The 22,648-nt window shown below is 39.3% G+C and overlaps 1 protein-coding gene across 2 annotated transcripts; it reads right to left on the bottom strand.

Moving 5' to 3' along the window:
- Positions 1-8,862: 8,862 nt before the first annotated feature.
- LOC129848824 (zinc finger protein OZF-like) lies at positions 8,863-21,355 on the bottom strand. 2 transcript variants are annotated; one of them, XR_008758572.1, is made up of 3 exons: positions 20,768-21,355; positions 10,640-13,110; positions 8,863-9,225 (listed from the first exon to the last, which is right to left on the bottom strand). XR_008758572.1 is itself a non-coding variant. In XM_055915915.1 (2 exons), the coding sequence occupies exons 1-2, from the start codon at positions 21,111-21,113 to the stop codon at positions 11,903-11,905; spliced, it is 1,554 nt and encodes a 517-aa protein (XP_055771890.1). In that variant the 5' UTR covers positions 21,114-21,355; the 3' UTR covers positions 8,863-11,902. The 2 variants fall into 2 exon arrangements, 1 of the variants encoding a protein (XP_055771890.1); XM_055915915.1 differs by having other exon boundaries at positions 8,863-13,110.
- Between the last annotated feature and the right edge of the window lie 1,293 nt (positions 21,356-22,648).

Genomic DNA, 22,648 nt, shown 5'->3' with positions numbered 1-22,648 from the left:
TTCAAGCTGGCCATCTGACTCAACACCAGAGAACACACACAGGAGAGAAATCTTTTAGCTGTGATAAATGTGGGAAGAGTTTTACTATATCTGGCAATCTGACTCAACACCAAATAACACACAGGAGAGAAACCTTATAGCTGTGCTCAATGTGGGAGAGGTTTTACTACATCTAGCTATCTGACAGTACACCAGAGAATACACACAGGAGAGAAATATTATAGCTGTGATCAATGTGGGAAGAGTTTTGTTCAAGCTAGCCATCTGACTCAACACCAGAGCACACACACAGAAGAGAAATCTTATATCTGTGGTAAATGTGGGAAAAGTTTTGCTCAATCTGGCCAGCTGACTCAACACCAGAGAACACACATAGGAGAGAAATCTCATAGCTGTGACCAGAGATAATCTGATAAAAGATCTCTGATCAAATATTAGAAAATACATACATGAAGGAGTTGTTTCATGATATCAATGAAATAATGTCACAATGTAGAATGTTTTAACATTGTAGTAGGAGTATTTTAATGATGTCACAATGTAGAACCCTAAATGTTTGTCCCCTGTTCTATTGATTTCAACATGATATGGATATTAGCCTCAGGGGGAAAATCCAGGCTCTGAATTGAAAGAGTACTATTTATGTGATTTAACAAAAAGTGACTAACACAAAAAGAGCTGTGTTACACTTCCCACGTTGGTGACCCACTTGAATCAAAATGCAACACCTCAAAATGTAGCGAGCTGTTTTCTACAAGTTGTCCTCTAACCAGTGATGTACACATTACTCCCAGATTCCGTGTGGTTTTTCAGGTGTTCGTTTTAACAGGAAGTGCAACCTCATCTCCCTCCTGTCGCACAAATGATTTTAGCATGATATAGATTAGTTATGACAAATAAGTGTTGCGTTCCTTTGTTTTGCAACCCATAAATTTAAATGCATCACTCTAAAATGTAGCTGACTGTCTTCTGCAGGTTGTCCTCTAACCAGTGAGGTGAAAGATATCTCCCATTTCCATGTGTTTTTTTAGTTGTGTTAGTTTCAACAGCACGTACAACCTGATTTCCCCCCTAATTGATATCAGTGATTTATTGCTACTTGTCAGAACAACAGCGTTTTTGGTGCTTGTGCAGTTTATAAGGAGCTTGTTTAAGTAATATGATTATTGTGGCCGATGTTTGTGTATATAGTACATTTTATGTTTATGTTTTCAATTTATCACAAAGTGTTTCTGCATTTGGACACGTTTAAACTGTGACATTGGGGCTATGCCACCTAGTAAAATGTTCTTGAAAATAAGACTATGCCCAACTTACAATATAAGTTTGGTTTTAGTTGAAAGTGAAAGTTGGGGGAAAAAACATTGAATTTCAACATACTTGCAGCCTATACACATTGACGCAGTATAATAAATCGGTCTATAATCAATTTTATTAACAATCCTAATAAATTGAGTCATAAATGTAGGATATATTTGTTGTCTTAAGGGGGAAGTGTTACAGACTTTGGTTTCTAGCTCGTTAGCACGTTTAGCTCGTTAGCATGTAGGACGCACTGATTGGTGTCACCTCGTTAGTCAGTATGTGTTACACCTGTGCTGGCTTGTCCATCTCGTTAGTGGGAAGGTGTTTCACCTGAGCTGGTCCAGGTTCTGTTTAAGAGTGTCTGACCCAGTGCTCCAGTTGTCTGGATAGATGTGGAGAATCAACACCTTTAGTTGCTCCACCTTTTTGGTTTGCTTCCTGTCTGTAAGTTTGTGAGTTTTTATTTCGTTTACCTCTTCTTGGGCAGATTTAGTGGGTCTCGTGGTGGGTGTCTTTTAGGTCCCAGTTGTTGTTACTAGTCAATTTTCATTGGACACCCCCATAGTGTCTTTCAGAACCCCTCCTAAAAAACAAGCTTATATTTTGGGTTGGACATTGTAACAATTTAATCGATGGCATTTCCTTAGGATGCTCATTAGTCTTTAAGTTGTTTTTTATCCTCTTATGTTTGTGTTCTAAATATTTCTGTTTACATTCATAGTTTTTCCTGTGAAGCCATTGTGTTGCATCTATGTCTGAAATGTGCTGTATAAATAAAGCTTGATTTGATTTGAACATATTGCAAAACAAATTAACCCAATGACTGACCAATCAGACTCTTGCTAAACCAAAGAATAAATATGTGCAAAAGCAACACATATCTTGGTCCATCTTTAGTATGAAAAACAATATAAAGTCTGTATATCTCCCACTATGTCAAAATAGTGCTGGTATGTACGTTTTAGTATCACTTTTCAACCAACCCAGTCCATTTGTTGAAATCAACAATACGTCAAAGGATCTACCAGGGGCTTGAGGTGGTCTCCCACAGCTCTGCTGGTGGAGTGGTAGACACCACCCCCGGCTCTACCAGGGGCTTGAGGTGGTCTCCCACAGCTCTGCTCATGTCATGTTCTGTGGCCTTGCTGTTCCATTTCTTGACTGCCCCTGCAACACAGAAATAAACACATTTAGTCATATTATATAAAACACTCAAAGTAATGGATATGGAGCATCTACAGCCTCAGTTACACCTGGCACCTAAATGTGACTTCTGTCGTCTGATCACTCCAAGCTGCATTAGGTTCAGATCTACCAGGATGGGCCTTTGACAGTCTGGATGCAGTCAGGCCACTGAATATAAATCAGCATTGTAAAGAGATGGGGTGAATGAGTGGGGAAAAGGACATTTGACACAAATTACCTTCATAATATCAAAGAACAAATGTGTGTGCCTGAGGAGAAATTAACTTTCCTACAGCCAAAAGGGGTGAGAAATTACACATCCTTGGGACGTCCCTAGCCCATTGAAGTTGGCATTTAAAAGGGTTAAGGTTAGGGTTTAGGGTAGGGATGTCCCAAGGATCCCGGATAGCATTGACCATTGTACATTCTTCTGTCTCTTTTACATAGCAGGTGATGGGTTCTGACTTCTGAACTTTTAAATATGAAATATCCTTATTATGTGAAATTTAATAAAACAATAATGTATGTTGATGCTAATATGATGTACAATATTCCATGATGTTTCTATATGATAATAGAGTAATATTTAATATGATGTACAATATTCCATGATGTTTCTATACGATAACAATAGAGTAATATATTTAATATGATGTACAATATTCCATGATGTTTCTATATGATAACAATAGCATAATATATTTAATATGATGTACAATATTCCATGATGTTTCTATATGATAACAATAGAGTAATATATTTAATATGATGTACAATATTCCATGATGTTTCTATATGATAACAATAGCATAATATATTTAATTTAAAGTTTCACTAATACATTTTTATTAACTTAATTATTATGATTCAACGTCAGTTCACCGTCTCACCTCATACTGTATTGGAGCAGCAGCAGCTGACTGCCCGGTTCAACGTCAGTTCACCGTCTCACCTCATACTGTATTGGAGCAGCAGCAGCTGACTGCCCGGTTCAACATCAGTTCACCGTCTCACCTCATACTGTATTGGAGCAGCAGCAGCTGACTGCCCGGTTTAACATCAATTCAACGTCTCACCTCATACTGTATTTGAGCAGCAGCAGCTGACTTGATCGTTGATGCTAATCATCATGTTTTGAATCTGAGAGTAAATAGATCCGACTACAACTCTAAAAATGAAGGGTTCAACTGGAGTTGTTCTCAGATCCCCTAAGAACCGTAGGGTTATTGGTCAATGAAAAACAGCCCCAAAAGGTTCTTCAAAGAACTTGTTAGAAGGTGGGTTCATCGAGGAACCTCCGTTGTTGCGGGACTTCTTCCGGGAACTTCGCAATTACAACTGAAAACGATGGTGACAAGTTTGAATGCGACAACAGTTAAAAAGGTTAAGTTGGGTTGATGTTTGGCTCTGAATATGTCTCGAAATAATTTATATAATAATAATATAACATACTAATAATGAATAACGAAGACAATGATGGTTTTCTGTGAATATCTTCCATAACGTTACTATAGTTAATTACCGTAAATATTAGAAAGCCGTTTTTGACCGTCGGCGTTGTATGAGCTACAGTACAGTACCGTTATCTAGCTAGCTAACGTTATGTCCTAACTAGGCACAACTAGGTTTGGATTATTTCCCTCAACTATATTCTTTCCCATATATTGTATACCGTTTCCATGAAGCCAACATGGCTTTACACTCATTAACGTAAGTTTCCAATCTAGAGCAGTTCTCACTTTTGTGAGAATGAACTAGCTAACGTTAACTAACTAACTAACTAAGGACGGTGACCTGTCCAGACGAGATGTTACAACGAACTGAATCGTCAATGGAGGTCTTCCTCTTTATATAGCCTGTTACAGCATGCAATACTATTAACTCACAAGGGGGCATAACGTTACATGTACAATACTATCTCATTTTGGAAACGTTACATGTACAATACTATCCCATTTTGGAAACGTTACATGGACAATACTATCCCATTTTGGAAACGTTACATGGACAATACTGTCCCATTTTGGAAACGTTACATGTACAATACTATCCCATTTTGGAAACGTTACATGACCAATACTATCCCATTTTGGAAGTTACATGGACAATACTATCCCATTTTGGAAACGTTACATGGACAATACTATCCCATTTTGGAAACGTTACATGGACAATACTATCCCATTTTGGAAAGGTTAAATGGACAATACTATCCCATTTTGGAAACGTTACATGGACAATACTATCCCATTTTGGAAATGTTACATGTCCGCCCCCTTGTGGAGGGAAATGAATATCTTAGATGGTAGCTGTAGATGGGATTCAAATGCATAATGGTATTAATACAGTGTCTAGACTACCTCTTTTGTATAAATGCCCTTCAGAATCCAAACACAGTATTGCCACGCAGCAAAATGTTGTGTATAATCTTTCACGTCAGCCTGATAAAATATTGAACAATTTGTGTACAAAGATATCTTAAAATGTGATAATTGGCCTGTATGGCAGTACTGTTACTGTATGGCAGTACTATATTGGCTAGTGCTTTCTCCAATATGTTCTTCTATTTTACATTACATTGTATGTCGATGCCATTTATCTTTCAATATGTATTTAATATATATATATATATATATATATATATATATATGTTTAAAATGCTTGTAAGACTATTCTTTGACACATTTTCTCTTCCTTTGAAATTCTTATAGGACAGAACATGGACACAATGCAATTGGGATCAAGAAGAAGGTACAGATCTGTTGTAGGACAGCTGCATTTGAAGTGTACATTTAACCTACATAGCAGTCAATACAAACTGAAATCTATTGGCATACAAATGTGTGCAAATTATCTTTTCAGATCTTCTCAGAAATGAATCAAGTCCATGGAATGGATATAGACAAAAAGATAATTCAAGGACTATCAGAGGTAGAGAGGCGAGGCAGGGGTGAGGACATCATCCTGCTATTTTGACAGTCCCTGAAGGAAATACAGAAGAGGGATTTGCACTTATTCCTTCCCTTTCTCTAATGTATTTTGTAATAAAATTAGCAAGTGTAGTAATGTCATTGCTTTACTTTACTAGGACTGGAGACCACAGCAGTGATTCTGCTCTTTCCCAACCTCTTCAATGAGGACCCGAGTGGCCTTTATGTCCTTGACAAGGTATGCCTATGCACCAATCATCTGTTTCTTCATAAACATAGGTGTGCATGCTGATATAAAACTACAGCTGAACATTTGTTATGTTCTTGTTAATTGTATGTGTATTAATCTTTTCTTACTTTTGTTGACACAGATTTCACCGCTCTTCACTCCTTTACTGCACATCGGTGGAAATCCATTTCACCATGAGAGTGAAATCCCGCTGGCCTTTGATGGGGAGAACATCCACGCCCTCGAGGACGTCCCCATGGGACTTGGGGCTCTGCTACGGCTGTATTTTCTGTTTTCCCTTAAATTTCCCAAAAATGTCAGAAAAACACTTATGTTGTACTGTGTTCTGGGGATAAGAGAAGTTGGGGTGAAGTTACCAGGGCCGGTCATAAAGATGGCAAACTTCCTAACATAACTAAGTGGATACGATATACACACTAAAGCTGAAAAAAACTGTATTTAGCATCAAGTCTACAATATTGTTAGTTTACCTATGATTCATTTTTAATGTATGTTGTTTTTATTGTACATCATTATTTATATTTTTTTAAATGTCATGAAAAGCACTATACAAAGTAATGTATTATTTATTATGGTCTGACATGTCTGCAGAAATGTTGCTATTTTGTAATGTGTTTTGTTTGGTAAATTGTTTTGTAAATATTAATTCACATTTGTGGTGCCACTAAATAAACAATTAATATTTAAGTTGAAGAACCCCTAAAGGATACTCCAGGAACCTTTACTTTTTAGAGTGTATATTGATGAAGTCACCTTGTCCGAGAGACATTTACATAGTTATACACAGCCCAATTTGGGATGACTATTTTGGGGCGAAATAGCGGCTACAACAGACAGACCTGATATGGCCCATAATTCAACGTCCTTGGACGTTACGCGCTGACTGGGTATGACCAAAGTTATTTTATTTAGCTGCACTTTGTAGTACATTTTTACACTATAATAACTGTTTCTGACTCCACATCGCCTGTTTTCAAAGGGAGTCGTTGGTTTTTAGGGGCAGTCGCTTTTTAGCTTTTTGTCTGAAAGTATTTTCTCAACTGCGATACCAACTCCAGTCAGCAGATGGCGATGTGTGTCTTTCAGGTGATTCTGCCACTGTGACGTATAATCTTACACAATCACAACTCTCATATTGCAGTCAGACAATGCTCTTCCCAAACATAGCTAATCAATTAGTTGTTTTTCAACAATATTTTAACCTACAGGAATATTTTCCTCATTTCTGTCTCATGGTTAGTTCCTAGGATAATTTAACTGTAACTAACTTTTTAAATGTAACTAATACATTTACATTTTTCAATACTTCTAAAATGGGGTCCAGGTTTAAAATAATTACAGGTGTACCTTACTAGCTTATACTATATCATACAGCAGATGGCGATGTGCGTCTTTCAGGTGATTCTGCCACTGTGACGTATAATCTAGTGGACGGGACTCTTCTTCAACATCAACAGCTAGTCAGCCACCTTGTTTCACTCTAACTTTATGGAAAAAGGTTTAATTAATAAATCTAGCAATTCCTTTCATACTGGGAATATTTACAGGTGCACCTTACTAGAGTTTATACATATATATATATCATACATGGTCTGTATGTAAATGTAAATGTAAATGGATACGATATACACACTAAAGCTGAAAAATCTGTATTTAGCATCAAGTCTACAATATTGTTAGTTTACCTATGATTCATTTTTAATGTATGTTGTTTTTATTGTACATCATTATTTTTATATTTTTTTAAATGTCATGAAAAGCACTATACAAAGTAAATGTATTATTTATTATGGTCTGGCATGTCTGCAGAAATGTTGCAATATTGTAATGTGTTTTGTTTGGTAAATTGTTCCGTAAATATTTATTCACATTTGTGAATTTTCACTATCACCTTACACTATATCATACATATCATATCATACATCATCATACATGGTCTTAACTAGTAAACACAGATTCTAGTTTTCATCCAGTTCACACAGATAGCTGACTGTTTACACCTCCAAGGAGCCCCTCACAAAGGAATACACACTCAGAGCCTCCTGACTGGGCCCTGTTTACACCTCCACACAGGAATACACACTCAGAGCCTCCTGACTGGGCCCTGTTTACACCTCCAAGGTGCCCCCCCTCACACTGGAATACACACTCAGAGCCTCCTGACTGGGTCCTGTCTACACCTCCACACAGGAATACACACTCAGAGCCTCCTGACTGGGCCCTGTTTACACCTCCACACAGGAATACACACTCAGAACCTACTGACTGGGTCCTGTTTACACCTCCAAGGTGACCCCCCTCACACTGGAACACTCAGAGCCTCCTGCCTGGGCCCTGTTTACACCTCCACACAGGAATACACACTCAGAGCCTCCTGACTGGGCCCTGTTTACACACAGGAATACACACTCAGAGCCTCCTGTCTGGGTCCTGTTTACACCTCCACACAGGAATACACACTCAGAGCCTCCTGACTGGGCCCTGTTTACACACAGGAATACACACTCAGAGCCTCCTGACTGGGCCCTGTTTACACACAGGAATACACACTCAGAGCCTCCTGACTGGGCCCTGTTTACACACAGGAATACACACTCAGAGCCTCCTGACTGGGCCCTGTTTACACACAGGAATACACACTCAGAGCCTCCTGACTGGGCCCTGTTTACACACAGGAATACACACTCAGAGCCTCCTGACTGGGCCCTGTTTACACCTCCACACAGGAATACACACTCAGAGCCTACTGACTGGGCCCTGTATACACCTCCACACAGGAATACACACTCAGAGCCTACTGACTGGGCCCTGTATACACCTCCACACAGGAATACACACTCAGAGCCTACTGACTGGGCCCTGTATACACCTCCACACAGGAATACACACTCAGAGCCTACGAGGCTTAACTCCACTTTGCGAGTTTCCTCTTAATTAAAAAAAAAACTACTTTCGAGATGTGGTATCCACTCGGCTCGCTGCCTCTCAGATCAAAGGTGGGTCCATCTGCTCCGTTCCCAAAGTGTGGTCTCTGAGATCCCAAGTTTGAGGGATCGCTCGTGCACGATTTACCCAGGTCATCAGGAGCGGTCACAAAGGGAAGACTCACACCCCCATCAAGATTAACATCCCCAAATGTGGTTAATTTCTTTAATATCAAATGAGGAGACAAACTTATCACACAAGTCAGAGTTATTCTTAAACTAAATCTTTATTCACTTAATAATAAGGGAGTAGGTCAAGACAACGCACACATATAAAGTGAATCAATTGAGTGTTCTACGATAATGGCTGGTCGACAAATCACCCCCAGATGATTTGTTGAGAGCCACGAGACAAAAGTACAAAGGTATTTTACAGCCAAGATACACCCTTTCAATCTACATGACGAACAACAGATGTATAGAACGGGTCACAAGATTAATATTTGTATGAAAGATACCTATAATTCTCAGCAGACAGTATCTGCTGTAAAAACAGTACTCTTTGTGTAGAGACCAGGGTCTGGCCCTGGGGTCATCTCTCCCTGGTACCATATAGAACAGAAACATTAACCTCTTCTGGCTGCAGGGGCAGTATTGAGTAGCTTGGATGAAAGGTGCCCATTTCAAACGGCCTAGTACTCAATTCTTGCTCGTACAATATGCATATTATTATTACTATTGGATAGAAAACACTCAAGTTTCTAAAACCGTTTGAATTATATCTGTGAGTAAAACAACTCATTTTGCAGCAAACTTCCTGTCAGAAAGTGAAAAATCTGAAATCGAGGCTCTGTTCCAGGGCCTCCCTATTAATCTGCTTGAAATCTATTAGTATACATGCACTTCATACACCTTCCACTAGTTGTCAATAGGCAGTGAGAGAAGAAATGGAGTGTATAGGTATTTCTATGGTCAAAAGAGAGATCATGGAATGACAGGACCCCAATTTCCTCTGTTCAGGATGGCGCAGGAAGTACATCAGCATTGGCTTTTGAAAAGCTTTCGTTATAGACGGCTACTATCTCCGGCTTTGATTTTATTTGATAAATGTGACAATATCATCGTAAAGTATGTTTTTTTCAATATAGTTTCATCAGATTATCAACATTTTTTCGGGAGTTTTGGCGTGTTCTGTTCTCTGCGTTTGGTGACGATGGACAGCTTAGTGCCACTTTGCTAGTTTTGCTTGCTAATTCGAGAGGGAAAAAGGACATTCTAAATCCAAACAACGATTATTCTGGACAAAGAACCCCTTGTGCAAGATTCTGATGGAAGCTCAACAAAGGTAGGACCCATTTATGATGTTATTTCCTATTTCTGTCGAAAATGTGTAGTTGTGTTTTCCGCCGAGATTTTGGGCGCTCTCTAGCTATAACGTAAGCTGTATGTCGTACTGAAGTTATTTTTAGAATTCTAACACGGCGATTGCATTAAGAACTAGTGTATCTATCATTTCCTGTACAACATGTATTTTTTAGTAAAGTTTATGAATAGTTATTTGATCAGAATAGGTGAGTGTCAGAAATATATGCGGACATTCTGGGAAAAAGATGCTAAGTTTTCACAATGTATAACCACGGATTTCCGCTCTCAATATGCACATTTTCGAACAAACCATATATGTATTGTGTAATATGTTATAGGACTGTCATCTGATGAAGTTTATGAATGTTAGTGAAATAATTAATATCTTTTGCTGGTTTTGTCGCTATCGCTACTGTTGCCTTGAATCAATGTAGCTGTGTGGTTGGCTATTGTAGTAAGCTAATATAATGCTATATTGTGTTTTCGCTGTAAAACACTTAAAGAATCGGAAATATTGGCTGCATTCACAAGATGTTTGTCTTTCATTTGCTGTATTGGACTTGTTAATGTGTGAAAGTTAAATATTTCTAAAAAATATCTTTTGAATTTCGCGCCCTGCACTTGGACGGGCTGTTGTCATATTGAGCCCGACTTAAGGCTTGCAGCCCAAAGAAGTTAACTCATGCTCTGGAATGTGGTCTCTTTAGGTTTTTATCACCCAAAAGACATTGTAAATCTCCTGTCAGTGTTTTCTCCCAGAGGCCCATCCTCAGTAGAACACACAGACACAATAGTTCAAAGAACCCTCTATTCTGTTGCATAAAACAACCATTTGATGCAATAAAAGTTTTCTCAGTGTCCACTGAAAGTTGACAAGTAACAACAACTGGGACATAAAAGTCACCCACTAAATCTGCCCAAGAAGAGGCAAACAAAAGAAAAACCCACACCAAACTTACAGACAGGAAGCAAACCAAAACGGTAGCGCAACAAAAGGTGTTGACTCTCCACATCTATCAAGACAACTGGAGCACTGGACGTGCTACCGAGCTATACGTGCTACCGAGCTATACGTGCTAACGAGCTATACGTGCTACCGAGCTATACGTGCTAACGAGCTATACGTGCTACCGAGCTATACGTGCTACCGAGCTATACGTGCTAACGAGCTATACGTGCTACCGAGCTATACGTGCTAACGAGCTATACGTGCTAACGAGCTATACGTGCTACCGAGCTATACGTGCTACCGAGCTATACGTGCTACCGAGCTATACGTGCTACCGAGCTATACGTGCTAACGAGCTATACGTGCTATACGTGCTAACGAGCTATACGTGCGAATTGTAAGATGTAAGATTGTTAATACAATTGATTATAGACCAATTTATTATACTACGTCCATGTGTTTAGGCTGCAAGTATGTTGAAATTAAGTTGTTTTTCATTGGGGAAAAAAACTACAACTGCAACCGAACATATATTTGACGTTGGGCTTAAGTCTTATTTTCAACATCTTTTCAATGACATTTGGCTAAATGGGAATAGCGCAATGTTAAAACACAGTTTTAACGTGCCCAAATCAATACCCAATATGCAGAAACAGTTTGTGATATATTGAATATTGAAAACCTAAACATGTTGAAGTGTTGCATTTTGATTCAAGTGGGTCACCAACGTGGTAAGTGTAACACAATTTTTTTTGTCACTTTTTGTTAAATAAATAGTACTCTTTCAATTCAGGGCCTGGGTTTTTCCGCTGAGGCTAAAACCAATAGATAGATAATATAGATAGATAATATCAACTGAACAGGGGACAAACGTTTATGGTTCTACATTCTGACATTCATTCAAATAGATCAAAACTTAATAAAAATCTCCTACTACAATGTTAAAACATTCTACATTGTGACATTATTTCATTGATATCATGAAACAACTCCTTCATGTATGTATTTTCTGATGTTTAATCAGAGATATTTTATCAGAGTATCTCTTCCCACATCGATCACAGCTATTAGGTTTCACTCCTGTGTGTGTTCTCTGGTGTACTGTCAGCTGGCTAGATCTAATAAAACTCTTCCCACATTGATCACAGCTATGAGGTTTCACTCCTGTGTGTACTTGCTGGTGTCTAGTCAGATTGCTAGATGTAGTAAAACTCTTCCCACATTGATCACAGCCATAAGGTTTCTCTCCTGTGTGTGTTCTCTGGTGTTCAGTTAGATTGCTAGATGTAGTAAAACTCTTCCCACATTGATCACAGCCATAAGCTTTCTCTCCTGTGTGAATCCTCTGGTGTATAGTTAGATTGCCAGATGTAGTAAAACTCTTCCCACATTGATCACAGCTATAAGGTTTCTCTCCTGTGTGTCCCCGCTGGTGTCCTTTCAGGCTGCTTAAGTGAGAAAAACTCGTCCCACATTGATAACAGCCAAAAGGTTTCTCTCCAGTGTGTATTCTTTGGTGTGATTTCAGGGTTTGTAGTAGAATAAATCTCTTCCCACATTGATCACAGCTATAAGATTTCTCTCCTGTGTGTGTTCTCTGGTGTATAGTCAGAGAGCTAGATATAGTAAAACTCTTCCCACATTGATCACAGCTATAAGGTTTCTCTCCTGTGTGAATTCTCTGGTGTATAGTTAGATTGCTAGATGTAGTAAAACTCTTCCCACATTGATCACAGCTATAAGGTTTCTCTCCTGTGTGTCCCCGCTGGTGTCCTATCAGGCTGCTTAAGTGAGAAAAACTCGTCCCACATTGATAACAGCCAAAAGGTTTCTCTCCAGTGTGTATTCTTTGGTGTGATTTCAGGGTTTGTAGTAGAATAAATCTCTTCCCACATTGATCACAGCCGTAAGGTTTCTCTCCTGTGTGAATTCTCTGGTGTTCAGTTAGATTGCTAGATGTAGTAAAACTCTTCCCACATTGATCACAGCTATAAGGTTTCTCTCCAGTGTGAATTCTTTGATGTATTTTAAGGTGTGATGAGTAGTTGAATCTTTTCCCACAGTCAGAGCAGCAGTGAGATTTCTTTCCTGTGGGTCTCTGCTGGTGTTTCTTGAGGAGTTCTGATCTGGAGAGACTCTTCTCTGCCTTGTCAGCATCATGTTGAGGCTCCCCAGAGGATCCACGATAGTCACGCCTCTCTCCTGTGTGAACGACAAAGTCAGATGATTAAAGATGGTTAAAGGCCCACAACAGCAGAAATCCACTGTTAATTTTAGGTAAAAGGTGATGCCCAGAACGTACCCGTGAAGTTGTACAACAATTGACGTCTGTTCAATTTGAAAATTAAGCCGGTCAAGACAGCAACAATAGTCATATTTAGTCTTGTTTTCACATTAGTAGTAACATTGATGATTGCAGGCTAGAAACACGTTTTTCAAGTTGTTGAAACTCTAAGCAGTGTGCCAGATGACTTTTGGTCTCCAATATAGGCCCCTTTCTGTGTTTGATAAAATTGCGGCACGAGGTCATAGCACACACAATTTGGTTGCAGAAACTCCTCCATGCTAATGAGGAAACCGCTAGTTATGGATGTAGTATATCTGCCTGGAGCAAAAATGGGGATCGAAGATTTTCACAATGTATTCTGAACATTACAGGGCAAGATCAGGAGTGCTACTCAAGGAAACTCACATTAAGTTCTGTGTCTATTCACTAATTCACCACCGTGGGGGAAAACTCAGGGGAGTTCTCATAGGCTGACAGCAAAAACAGCCTCCATTTACAGGTTGATTATGAGTGCATTTCACATTACTTTTGGATTATAAATTGTAAGGCTCGCTTGAATCACCTGCTTAAAATGTTTGTGTTATTGTCGAAAATCAACTGCTATATACTTAAAAAACACTTAACCAGGAAAATGCTCTTTGGCTAGCTTTAACATCAGCCATAACTTCACCTAACAACAACATAGACCTACTGTAGGACCCATAACTTCACCTAACAACAACACAGACCTACTGTAGGACCCATAACTTCACCTAACAACAACATAGACCTACTGTAGGACCCATAACTTCACCTAACAACAACATAGACCTACTGTAGGACCCATAACTTCACCTAACAACAACACAGACCTACTGTAGGACCCATAACTTCACCTAACAACAACATAGACCTACTGTAGGACCCATAACTTCACCTAACAACAACATAGACCTACTGTAGGATCCATAATTTCACCTAACAACAAATAAAGGAAAATAGCTCTGTGTGTTGTACAATAGTCTATCCATCAAGGAACAGTTCTCTACACATTATGAGCTAAGTATCTCTGTGTACAAACAGACTAACGAGACCCTACAGTAAATCAAGCAGACAATAACATTATAAACACCAATTTGTTAGGGATGTTGGATCCAACGTGGAGCACGTCATAACTGTCTTTACCAGAGTAATGAATGAAGAAGCACTTTGGTTGTTGTTGCATGTCGTGATGTTTGTCATGTGACTGTCTTTCAGAAAATGATTTCCTGGATTAGCTGATGATAGTTGAACATGTGACTAACTAAATTGCCACAGTATTAAGAATGATGTGTAATTATTGAAGAAACGTGTTAATGACATTAATGGCGTTATCCATTTGGGTGTTGTCAATAAAGTTAAGGGGACTTTCGGTTAGAACCAATGGATTTAGCAAACTCTGAAATTATTTCGGATTTCTGTGCCCATGAAAACTGTTTTCCCAGCGTAACATAAGGAGCCACTGAATGTAACGTAGGTAGAGTGCATTTCAGAGATCTGAATACAAAGAACTGTATTAACAGGACAATAACCTAAACCACAAGGCCAAATCTACACTGGAGGAGCTTAACAAGATGACATTGAATGTTCCTGAGTGGCCTAGTTACAGTTTGGACTTAAATCGTCTTTAAAATCTATGGAAAGACTTGAAAATGGCTTTCTAGTAATGATCAACAACCAACTTGACAGAACAGGAAGGATTTAAAAAAGAATAATGAATATTCACATGAAGATCAGTCTCCTATTGGATGACATCACGACTTCCCATCAAGCCAACTCCTTGAAGGCCTTACTATGACATCACTCACTCCTTCTGGTTTGCAGTTGTCTAAAAAAACACTATTTTGCTCAAAACAATTTATTTGTTTCCCTTTAGTGTGTTTATACTTTACTGTGTTTATATGTCACTTTTCAACAGAAAAAGTTAAAAATCACTGGAGGACGTCATGAACAATTCCTACATTTTTTCTTTTTCGTTTTTCACCTTTATTTAACCAGGTAGGCCAGTTGAGAACAAGTTCTCATTTACAACTGCGACCTGGTCAAGATAAAGCAAAGCAGTGCAACAAAAACAACACAGAGTTACACGTGGGATAAACAAAAGTACAGTCAATAACACAATAGAAAAATCTATATATATATGTATATATGTATGTATATATATATATGTATATATATATGTTAAGTTAAAAATCACTGGAGGACGTCATGAACAATACAGTGTGTGCAAATGGAGTACAGAGGCAGTAAAGGCAATAAGGCAATAAATAGGCCGTAGTAGCAAAGTAATTACAATTTAGCATATTAACACTGGAGTGATAGATGTGCAGATGATGATGTGCAAGTAGAATTACTGGTGTGCAAAAGAGCAAAAAAAGTAAATAAAAACACGGGGATGAGGTATGCAGTTGGATGGGCTATTTACAGATGGGCTATGTACAGCTGCAGCGATCGGTAAGCTGCTCAGATAGCTGATGCTTAAAGTTAGTGAGGGAGATATGAGTCTCCAACTTCAGCGATTTTTGCAATTCGATCCAGTCACTGGCAGCAGAGAACTGGAAGGAAAGAGGTGTTGGCTTTGGGGATGACCAGTGAGATATACTTCCTGGAGCGCGTCCTATGGGTGTGTGTGGCTATGGTGACCAGTGATCTGAGTTAAGGCAGCCTAGCAAAGACTTATAGATGACCTGGAGCCAGTTGGTTTGGCGACGAATATGTAGCGAGGGCCAGCCGACGAGAGCAGTGGTATATGGGGCTTTGGTGACAAAACGGATGGCACTGTGATAGACTGCATCCAGTTTACTGAGTAGAGTGTTGGTGGCTATTTTATAGGTGACATCATCGAAGTCGAGGATCGGTAGGATGGTCAGTTTTACGAGGGTATGTTTGGCAGCAAAAGTGAAGGATGCTTTGTTGCGAAATAGGAAGCCGATTCTAGATTTAGTTTTGGATGGGAGATGCTTAATGTGAGTCTGGAAGGAGAATTTACAGTCTAACCAGACACCTAGGTATTTGTAGTTGTCCACGTATTCTAAGTCAGAGCCGTACAGAGTAGTGATGCTGGACGGGCGAGCAGGTGCAGGCAGTGATCGGTTGAATAGCATGCATTTAGTTTTACTTGCGTTTAAGAGCAGTTGGAGGCCACGGAAGGAGAGTTGAATGGCATTGGTAGGTGGATTGGATACCACCAGCAGGTATATCTCTCTGGTCACCCCCAAAACCAATTCCTCCTTTGGCCGCCTCTCCTTCCAGTTCTCTGCTGCCAATGACTGGAACGAACTACAAAAATCTCTGAAACTGGAAACACATCTCCCTCACTAGCTTTAAACACCAGCTGTCAGAGCAGCTCACAGATTACTGCACCTGTACATAGCCCATCTATAATGTAGCCCAAACAACTACCTCTTCCCCTACTGTATTTATTTCTTTTGCTCCTTTGCACCCCATTATTTCTATTTCTACTTTGCACATTATTCCACTGCAAATCTACCATTCCAGTGTTTGACTTGGTATATTGTTTTTACTTCGCCACCATGGCCTTTTTTTGCCTTCACCTCCCTTATCTCACCTCATTTGCTCACATCGTATATAGACTTATTTTTCTACTGTATTATTGACTGTATGTTTGTTTTACTCCATGTGTAACTCTGTGTTGTTGTATGTGTCGAACTGCTTTGCTTTATCTTGGCCAGGTCGCAGTTGTAAATGAGAACTTGTTCTCAACTTGCCTACCTGGTTAAATAAAGGTGAAATAAATAAATAAAATAGATCAGCAACGGTGGCTTGCAAACAGTGGATAGTAAGTAGCCCACCTTTGGAATAACTATGTATAGTTATAACTGTAGTATCCTGTATAACTGTAGTATCCTGTATAACTGTAGTATCCTGTATAACTATGTATAGTTATAACTGTAGTATCCTGTATAACTGTAGTATCCGGTATAACTGTAGTATCCTGTATAACTATGTATAGTTATAACTGTAGTATCCTCTATAACTGTAGTATCCTGTATAACTATGTAGTTATAACTGTAGTATCCAGTATAGTCTGGGAGGAGGTGAAACCACTCAGGCTTATTTGATGTGATCTAATGTTTTGATCATCTAGTTTTCCTTACAAGCATTCAGTCACCAAAGGGGGGTTGGTCATTCCTTTGTTTATATACTGTCTCATTGACAAAAATATTTTGGATTATTTGTTTACATCATTCCTTTGTCTCGACATATACAGTAAACGTGCTGAGGTTCTAATGTTGCCAAGGAGACACATTTTATTTATTTATTTAGTTTGGAGGGTTGGGGGTCTGACATCCAGGAGACACATTTTATTATTTATTTACAGTTTGGAGGGTTGGGGGTCTGACATCAAGGAGACACATTTTATTTATTTATTTACAGTTTGGAGGGTTGGGGGTCTGACATCCAGGAGACACATTTTATTATTTATTTACAGTTTGGAGGGTTGGGGGTCTGACATCCAGGAGACACATTTTATTATTTATTTACAGTTTGGAGGGTTGGGGTTCTGACATCCAGGCGACACATTTTAGTTCTAATGGTGCCGTTCTGTTATTCTTTTCAGCTTCTTTTTCCAAGCATCTTACATTACTCTGAGACTAGTTATCCTGGGATCTTACATTACTCTGAGACTAGTTATCCTGGGGAATAGTTTCAATACATTTGCAAAAAACCTAAACCTGTTTTTGCTTTGGCATTATGGGGTATTGTGATGTCATTATGGGGTATTGTGATGTCATTATGGGGTATTGTGATGTCATTATGGGGTATTGTGATGGCATTATGGGGTATTGTGATGGCATTATGGGGTATTGTGATGTCATTATGGGGTATTGTGAAAGATTTTAGAATAAAGGGATGCACCGATATTACATTTTTGGCTAATAACAATATCTAATATTTTCCTTGCCCCAAAAAACGATACAGATAACCAGTATTTAAAATTTTAGAGGCCTTTTAAGCATTCTAGTACAGCACTCTAATAGTTAACACACACACGGATGCAGCGGTCTAAATCACTGCATCTCAGTGCAAGAGGTGTCACTACAGTCCCTGGTTCGAATCCAGGCTGTATCACATCCGGCCGTGATTGGGAGTCCCACAGTAGTTGTCTGTTATTGGTGTAGAGGGGAAGACAAAAGAGAGGGAACCCACATATGGATAGGAAGATAGAAATTATCATTATTATGGAAAATATTCATTTAAAATCCAGGATTTTTACAACTTCAGCTCTCTTGGTCAAGCCAGTAGGATACAGTAGGTTGTATCTCTCTAGGTCATGCAAGTAGGTTACAGTAGGTTGTATCTCTCTAGGTCATGCCAGTAGGCTACAGTAGGTTGTATCGCTCTAGGTCATGCCAGTAGGCTACAGTAGGTTGTATCTCTCTAGGTCATGCCAGTAGGCTACAGTAGGTTGTATCTCTCTAGGTCATGCCAGTAGGTTACAGTAGGTAGTAACTCTCTAGGTCATGCCAGTAGGTTACAGTAGGTTGTATCTCTCTAGGTCATGCCAGTAGGCTACAGTAGGTTGTATCTCTCTAGGTCATGCCAGTAGGCTACAGTAGGTTGTATCTCTCTAGGTCATGCCAGTAGGCTACAGTAGGTTGTATCTCTCTAGGTCATGCCAGTAGGCTACAGTAGGTTGTACATCTCTAGGTCATGCCAGTAGGCTACAGTAGGTTGTAACTCTCTAGGTCATGCCAGTAGGTTGTATCTCTCTAGGTCATGCCAGTAGGCTACAGTATGTTGTATCTCTCTAGGTCATGCCAGTAGGTTACAGTAGGTTGTAACTCTCTAGGTCATGCCAGTAGGTTACAGTAGGTTGTAACTCTCTAGGTCATGCCAGTAGGCTACAGTAGGTTGTAACTTTCTAGGTCATGCCAGTAGGTTACAGTAGGTTGTATCTCTCGAGGTCATGCCAGTAGGTTACAGTAGGTTGTATCTCTCTAGGTCATGCCAGTAGGCTACAGTAGGTTGTATCTCTCTAGGTCATGCCAGTAGGCTACAGTAGGTTGTATCTCTCTAGGTCATGCCAGTAGGCTACAGTAGGTTGTATCTCTCTAGGTCATGCCAGTAGGTTACAGTAGGTTGTATCTCTCTAGGTCATGCCAGTAGGTTACAGTAGGTTGTATCTCTCTAGGTCATGCCAGTAGGTTACAGTAGGTTGTATCTCTCTAGGTCATGCCAGTAGGTTACAGTAGGTTGTATCTCTCTAGGTCATGCCAGTAGGTTACAGTAGGTTGTAACTCTCTAGGTCATGCCAGTAGGCTACAGTAGGTTGTATCTCTCTAGGTCATGCCAGTAGGTTACAGTAGGTTGTATCTCTCTAGGTCATGCCAGTAGGCTACAGTAGGTTGTATCTCTCTAGGTCATGCCAGTAGGCTACTGTAGGTTGTATCTCTCTAGGTCATGCCAGTATGTTACAGTAGGTTGTATCCAAGTGGAAACAATTATCAACCCAATGTGGAAAGTGTCGAATTTGGTCAACAACAAAATGAAAGGCTTAGTTAGGTTTACTTGATCAAACAGATGTTTCATAATGCTTAAGTTGTTATGTGGACACGTGACATACCGACAACTGATAAAAAACACTATAGGAGTTGTCTCCAGATCGCTATGCATATTCATGCTAGTAGCTTAGCATCTCTCTCCATTGAATACAGGCGGTGCATATTCATGCTAATAGCTTAGCATCTCTCTCCATTGAATACAGGCGGTGCATATTCATGCTAGTAGCTTAGCATCTCTCTCCATTGAATACAGGCGGTGCATATTCATGCTAGTAGCTTAGCATCCCTCTCCATTGAATATAGGCGGTGCATATTCATGCTAGTAGCTTAGCATCTCTCTCCATTGAATACAGGCGGTGCATATTCATGCTAGTAGCTTAGCATCTCTCTCCATTGAATACAGGCGGTGCATATTCATGCTAGTAGCTTAGCATCTCTCTCCATTGAATACAGGCGGTGCATATTCATGCTAGTAGCTTAGCATCTCTCTACATTGAATACAGGCGGTGCACATTCATGCTAGTAGCTTAGCATCTCTCTCCATTGAATACAGGCGGTTGCAGTCAACAACCCTCATAGAATATAAACAATAGATTACAATAATAAGATGAATCCACCAATCCAAAGAAAGGATAGGCGGGAGCTAGACAACCCGCAGTGAAGCTTTGTGGACAACAACTCCCCTTGTTAGGGCGGAGAGACGTCTTGTCAGTATATCCATTATCTTTGGTGTAGCCAACCCAACTCTCACATGGCACTATTGGGGGGCACGGTGTGTAGTAAAACATCACTACATGAAAATCACTACATGCAGTGCCCCCCAGTCTGCGGTCAGCAGATAGACCCTTCTCAAATCTATATGTTAAGTCACTTTTTGGAAACGGAACGGAGAAAATAAGGGGTAGCTTGCTCTCTAGTCATCTGATTCTAGACATATCAGTCATCATCCTGGGCCCTCCGTTGAAGAGGTATTGACGAGCCAACTCCGAATATCCAAAGTTAAAAACACATTTAAGGCGGTACTTACTGGTGTTACTCAGATCTCCTATCTCCACCTCTTCATCTTTCAATGTGACAGTAATCTCTCCTTCCTTCTTCACTACAAAAACTGCATCCTCCTCTTTCTCTTCATCCTCTTCTTTTACTGAAACGTCTTTCTCTTCTTTCACTCTGAACGCGTCTTCCTCTTCTTTCACTGAAACGTCTTTCTCGTCTTCTTTCAGGGTAACAGCCTCACCCTCTACTTTTTGTTTTACTGTAACATCCTCTTCTTCCTTCTCCTCTTTCACGACAATGTTCAGCCCAAGAGCTTCTTTCTCCGTCCAGCAGACCTCCTCTTCTTTAACGAGAGTGGAGTAGTTTATTGAACTCATGGTCGGGGATGTTAGCTAGCTAGCTATCATTAGCGACTAGGCTAGTGCTAATTTAACCAGCCAGCTACTATAGTTGACTAATACAAAATAACGTAATATTAAATTAAATAGGTTAACAAGTAGATACGACCTAAGTGTGTCTAACACACAGTAGCTAATATACACCGAAAGCGTATAAATAGCTTGAATCTTTCGGCTATGTTGGCTAGCAAGCTACCGAGGTGGTTGACGAGCTGTTTAGGAAGAACCGTCCACTAGATTATACGTCACGGCAGCAGCATCGCCTGAAAGACGGACATCGCCGTCTGCTGACTGGAGAGGAAACGCAGTTGAGGATCATATTTTATTTTCAGACAAAGATTATTTTAAATGGATTTAATTAAATAATACTATTATATTGAGAGATACAAAGACAGGAATGTGTTAATCGATTAGTGCGAATAAAAAATGTTTATTGCAGCACATTTAAGGCAGTTTCATTAAGTCAAACTAAATCTAAATAAGTAGCTAGCTACTGTAGGTCTATACTGCTCCTACATGGTGTAACAATACATCATGTAGATGTATATAATGAACTGACTAGGTCCATACTGCTCCTACATGGTGTAACAATACATCATGTAGATGTATATAATGAACAGACTAGGTCTATACTGCTCCTACATGGTGTAACAATACATCATGTAGATGTATATAATGAACTGACTAGGTCTATACTGCTCCTACATGGTGTAACAATACATCATGTAGATGTATATAATGAACAGACTAGGTCTATACTGCCCCTACATGGTGTAACAATACATCATGTAGATGTATATAATGAACAGACTAGGTCTATACTGCTCCTACATGGTGTAACAATACATCATGTAGATGTATATAATGAACAGACTAGGTCCATACTGCTCCTACATGTTTATGTATTATTATGTGTTATTTATTTCTCCTTTATTTAACCAGGTCGGCCAGTTGAGAACAAGTTCTCATTTACAACTGCAACCTGGCCAAGATAAAGCAAAGCAGTGAGACAAAAACAACAACACAGAGTTACACATGGAACAAACATTCAGTCAACAACACAATAGAAGATCGAGAATATATTTTTATGTTTAGAAATATCGTGAAACACGATCATTCCACTATTAATGCAGATATTATGGACATTTTGTTTAAAACATGTAATTAAACTATAATTGTAGCTCCTTTAATTTAGACCCAAAATGTATTTGCTATAATGTGTGCCATTGCCCGGCTATTAAAATGGACAGGCGACTATTTGAGACTCAGCCTTGAATTTACATTTTATGGAATGTTAACTTTGATTGTCTTCAATGAAAATAACCTTTCAAACATGGAATGCAACGTTGTATGAAACAATATTGTCAACTGACTTGATGTCTACGGTGCCAAAGAGATTGATAGTTGGGAGTGTTGGGAGTGTCCAGTGTGTTGATATAATGGTAATAATGTCAAAATCCCACTTTTAACAACCATCAGAATTGGTTAAAAAAAAGTTATACCCGAGTAGTGCA

The sequence above is a fragment of the Salvelinus fontinalis genome, unplaced genomic scaffold (assembly GCF_029448725.1).
Source record: "Salvelinus fontinalis isolate EN_2023a unplaced genomic scaffold, ASM2944872v1 scaffold_1207, whole genome shotgun sequence".
Taxonomy (NCBI): domain Eukaryota; kingdom Metazoa; phylum Chordata; class Actinopteri; order Salmoniformes; family Salmonidae; genus Salvelinus; species Salvelinus fontinalis.
The sequence above is the reverse complement of the archived record's forward strand: the minus strand, read 5'-3'. Positions and strand labels throughout refer to the sequence as shown.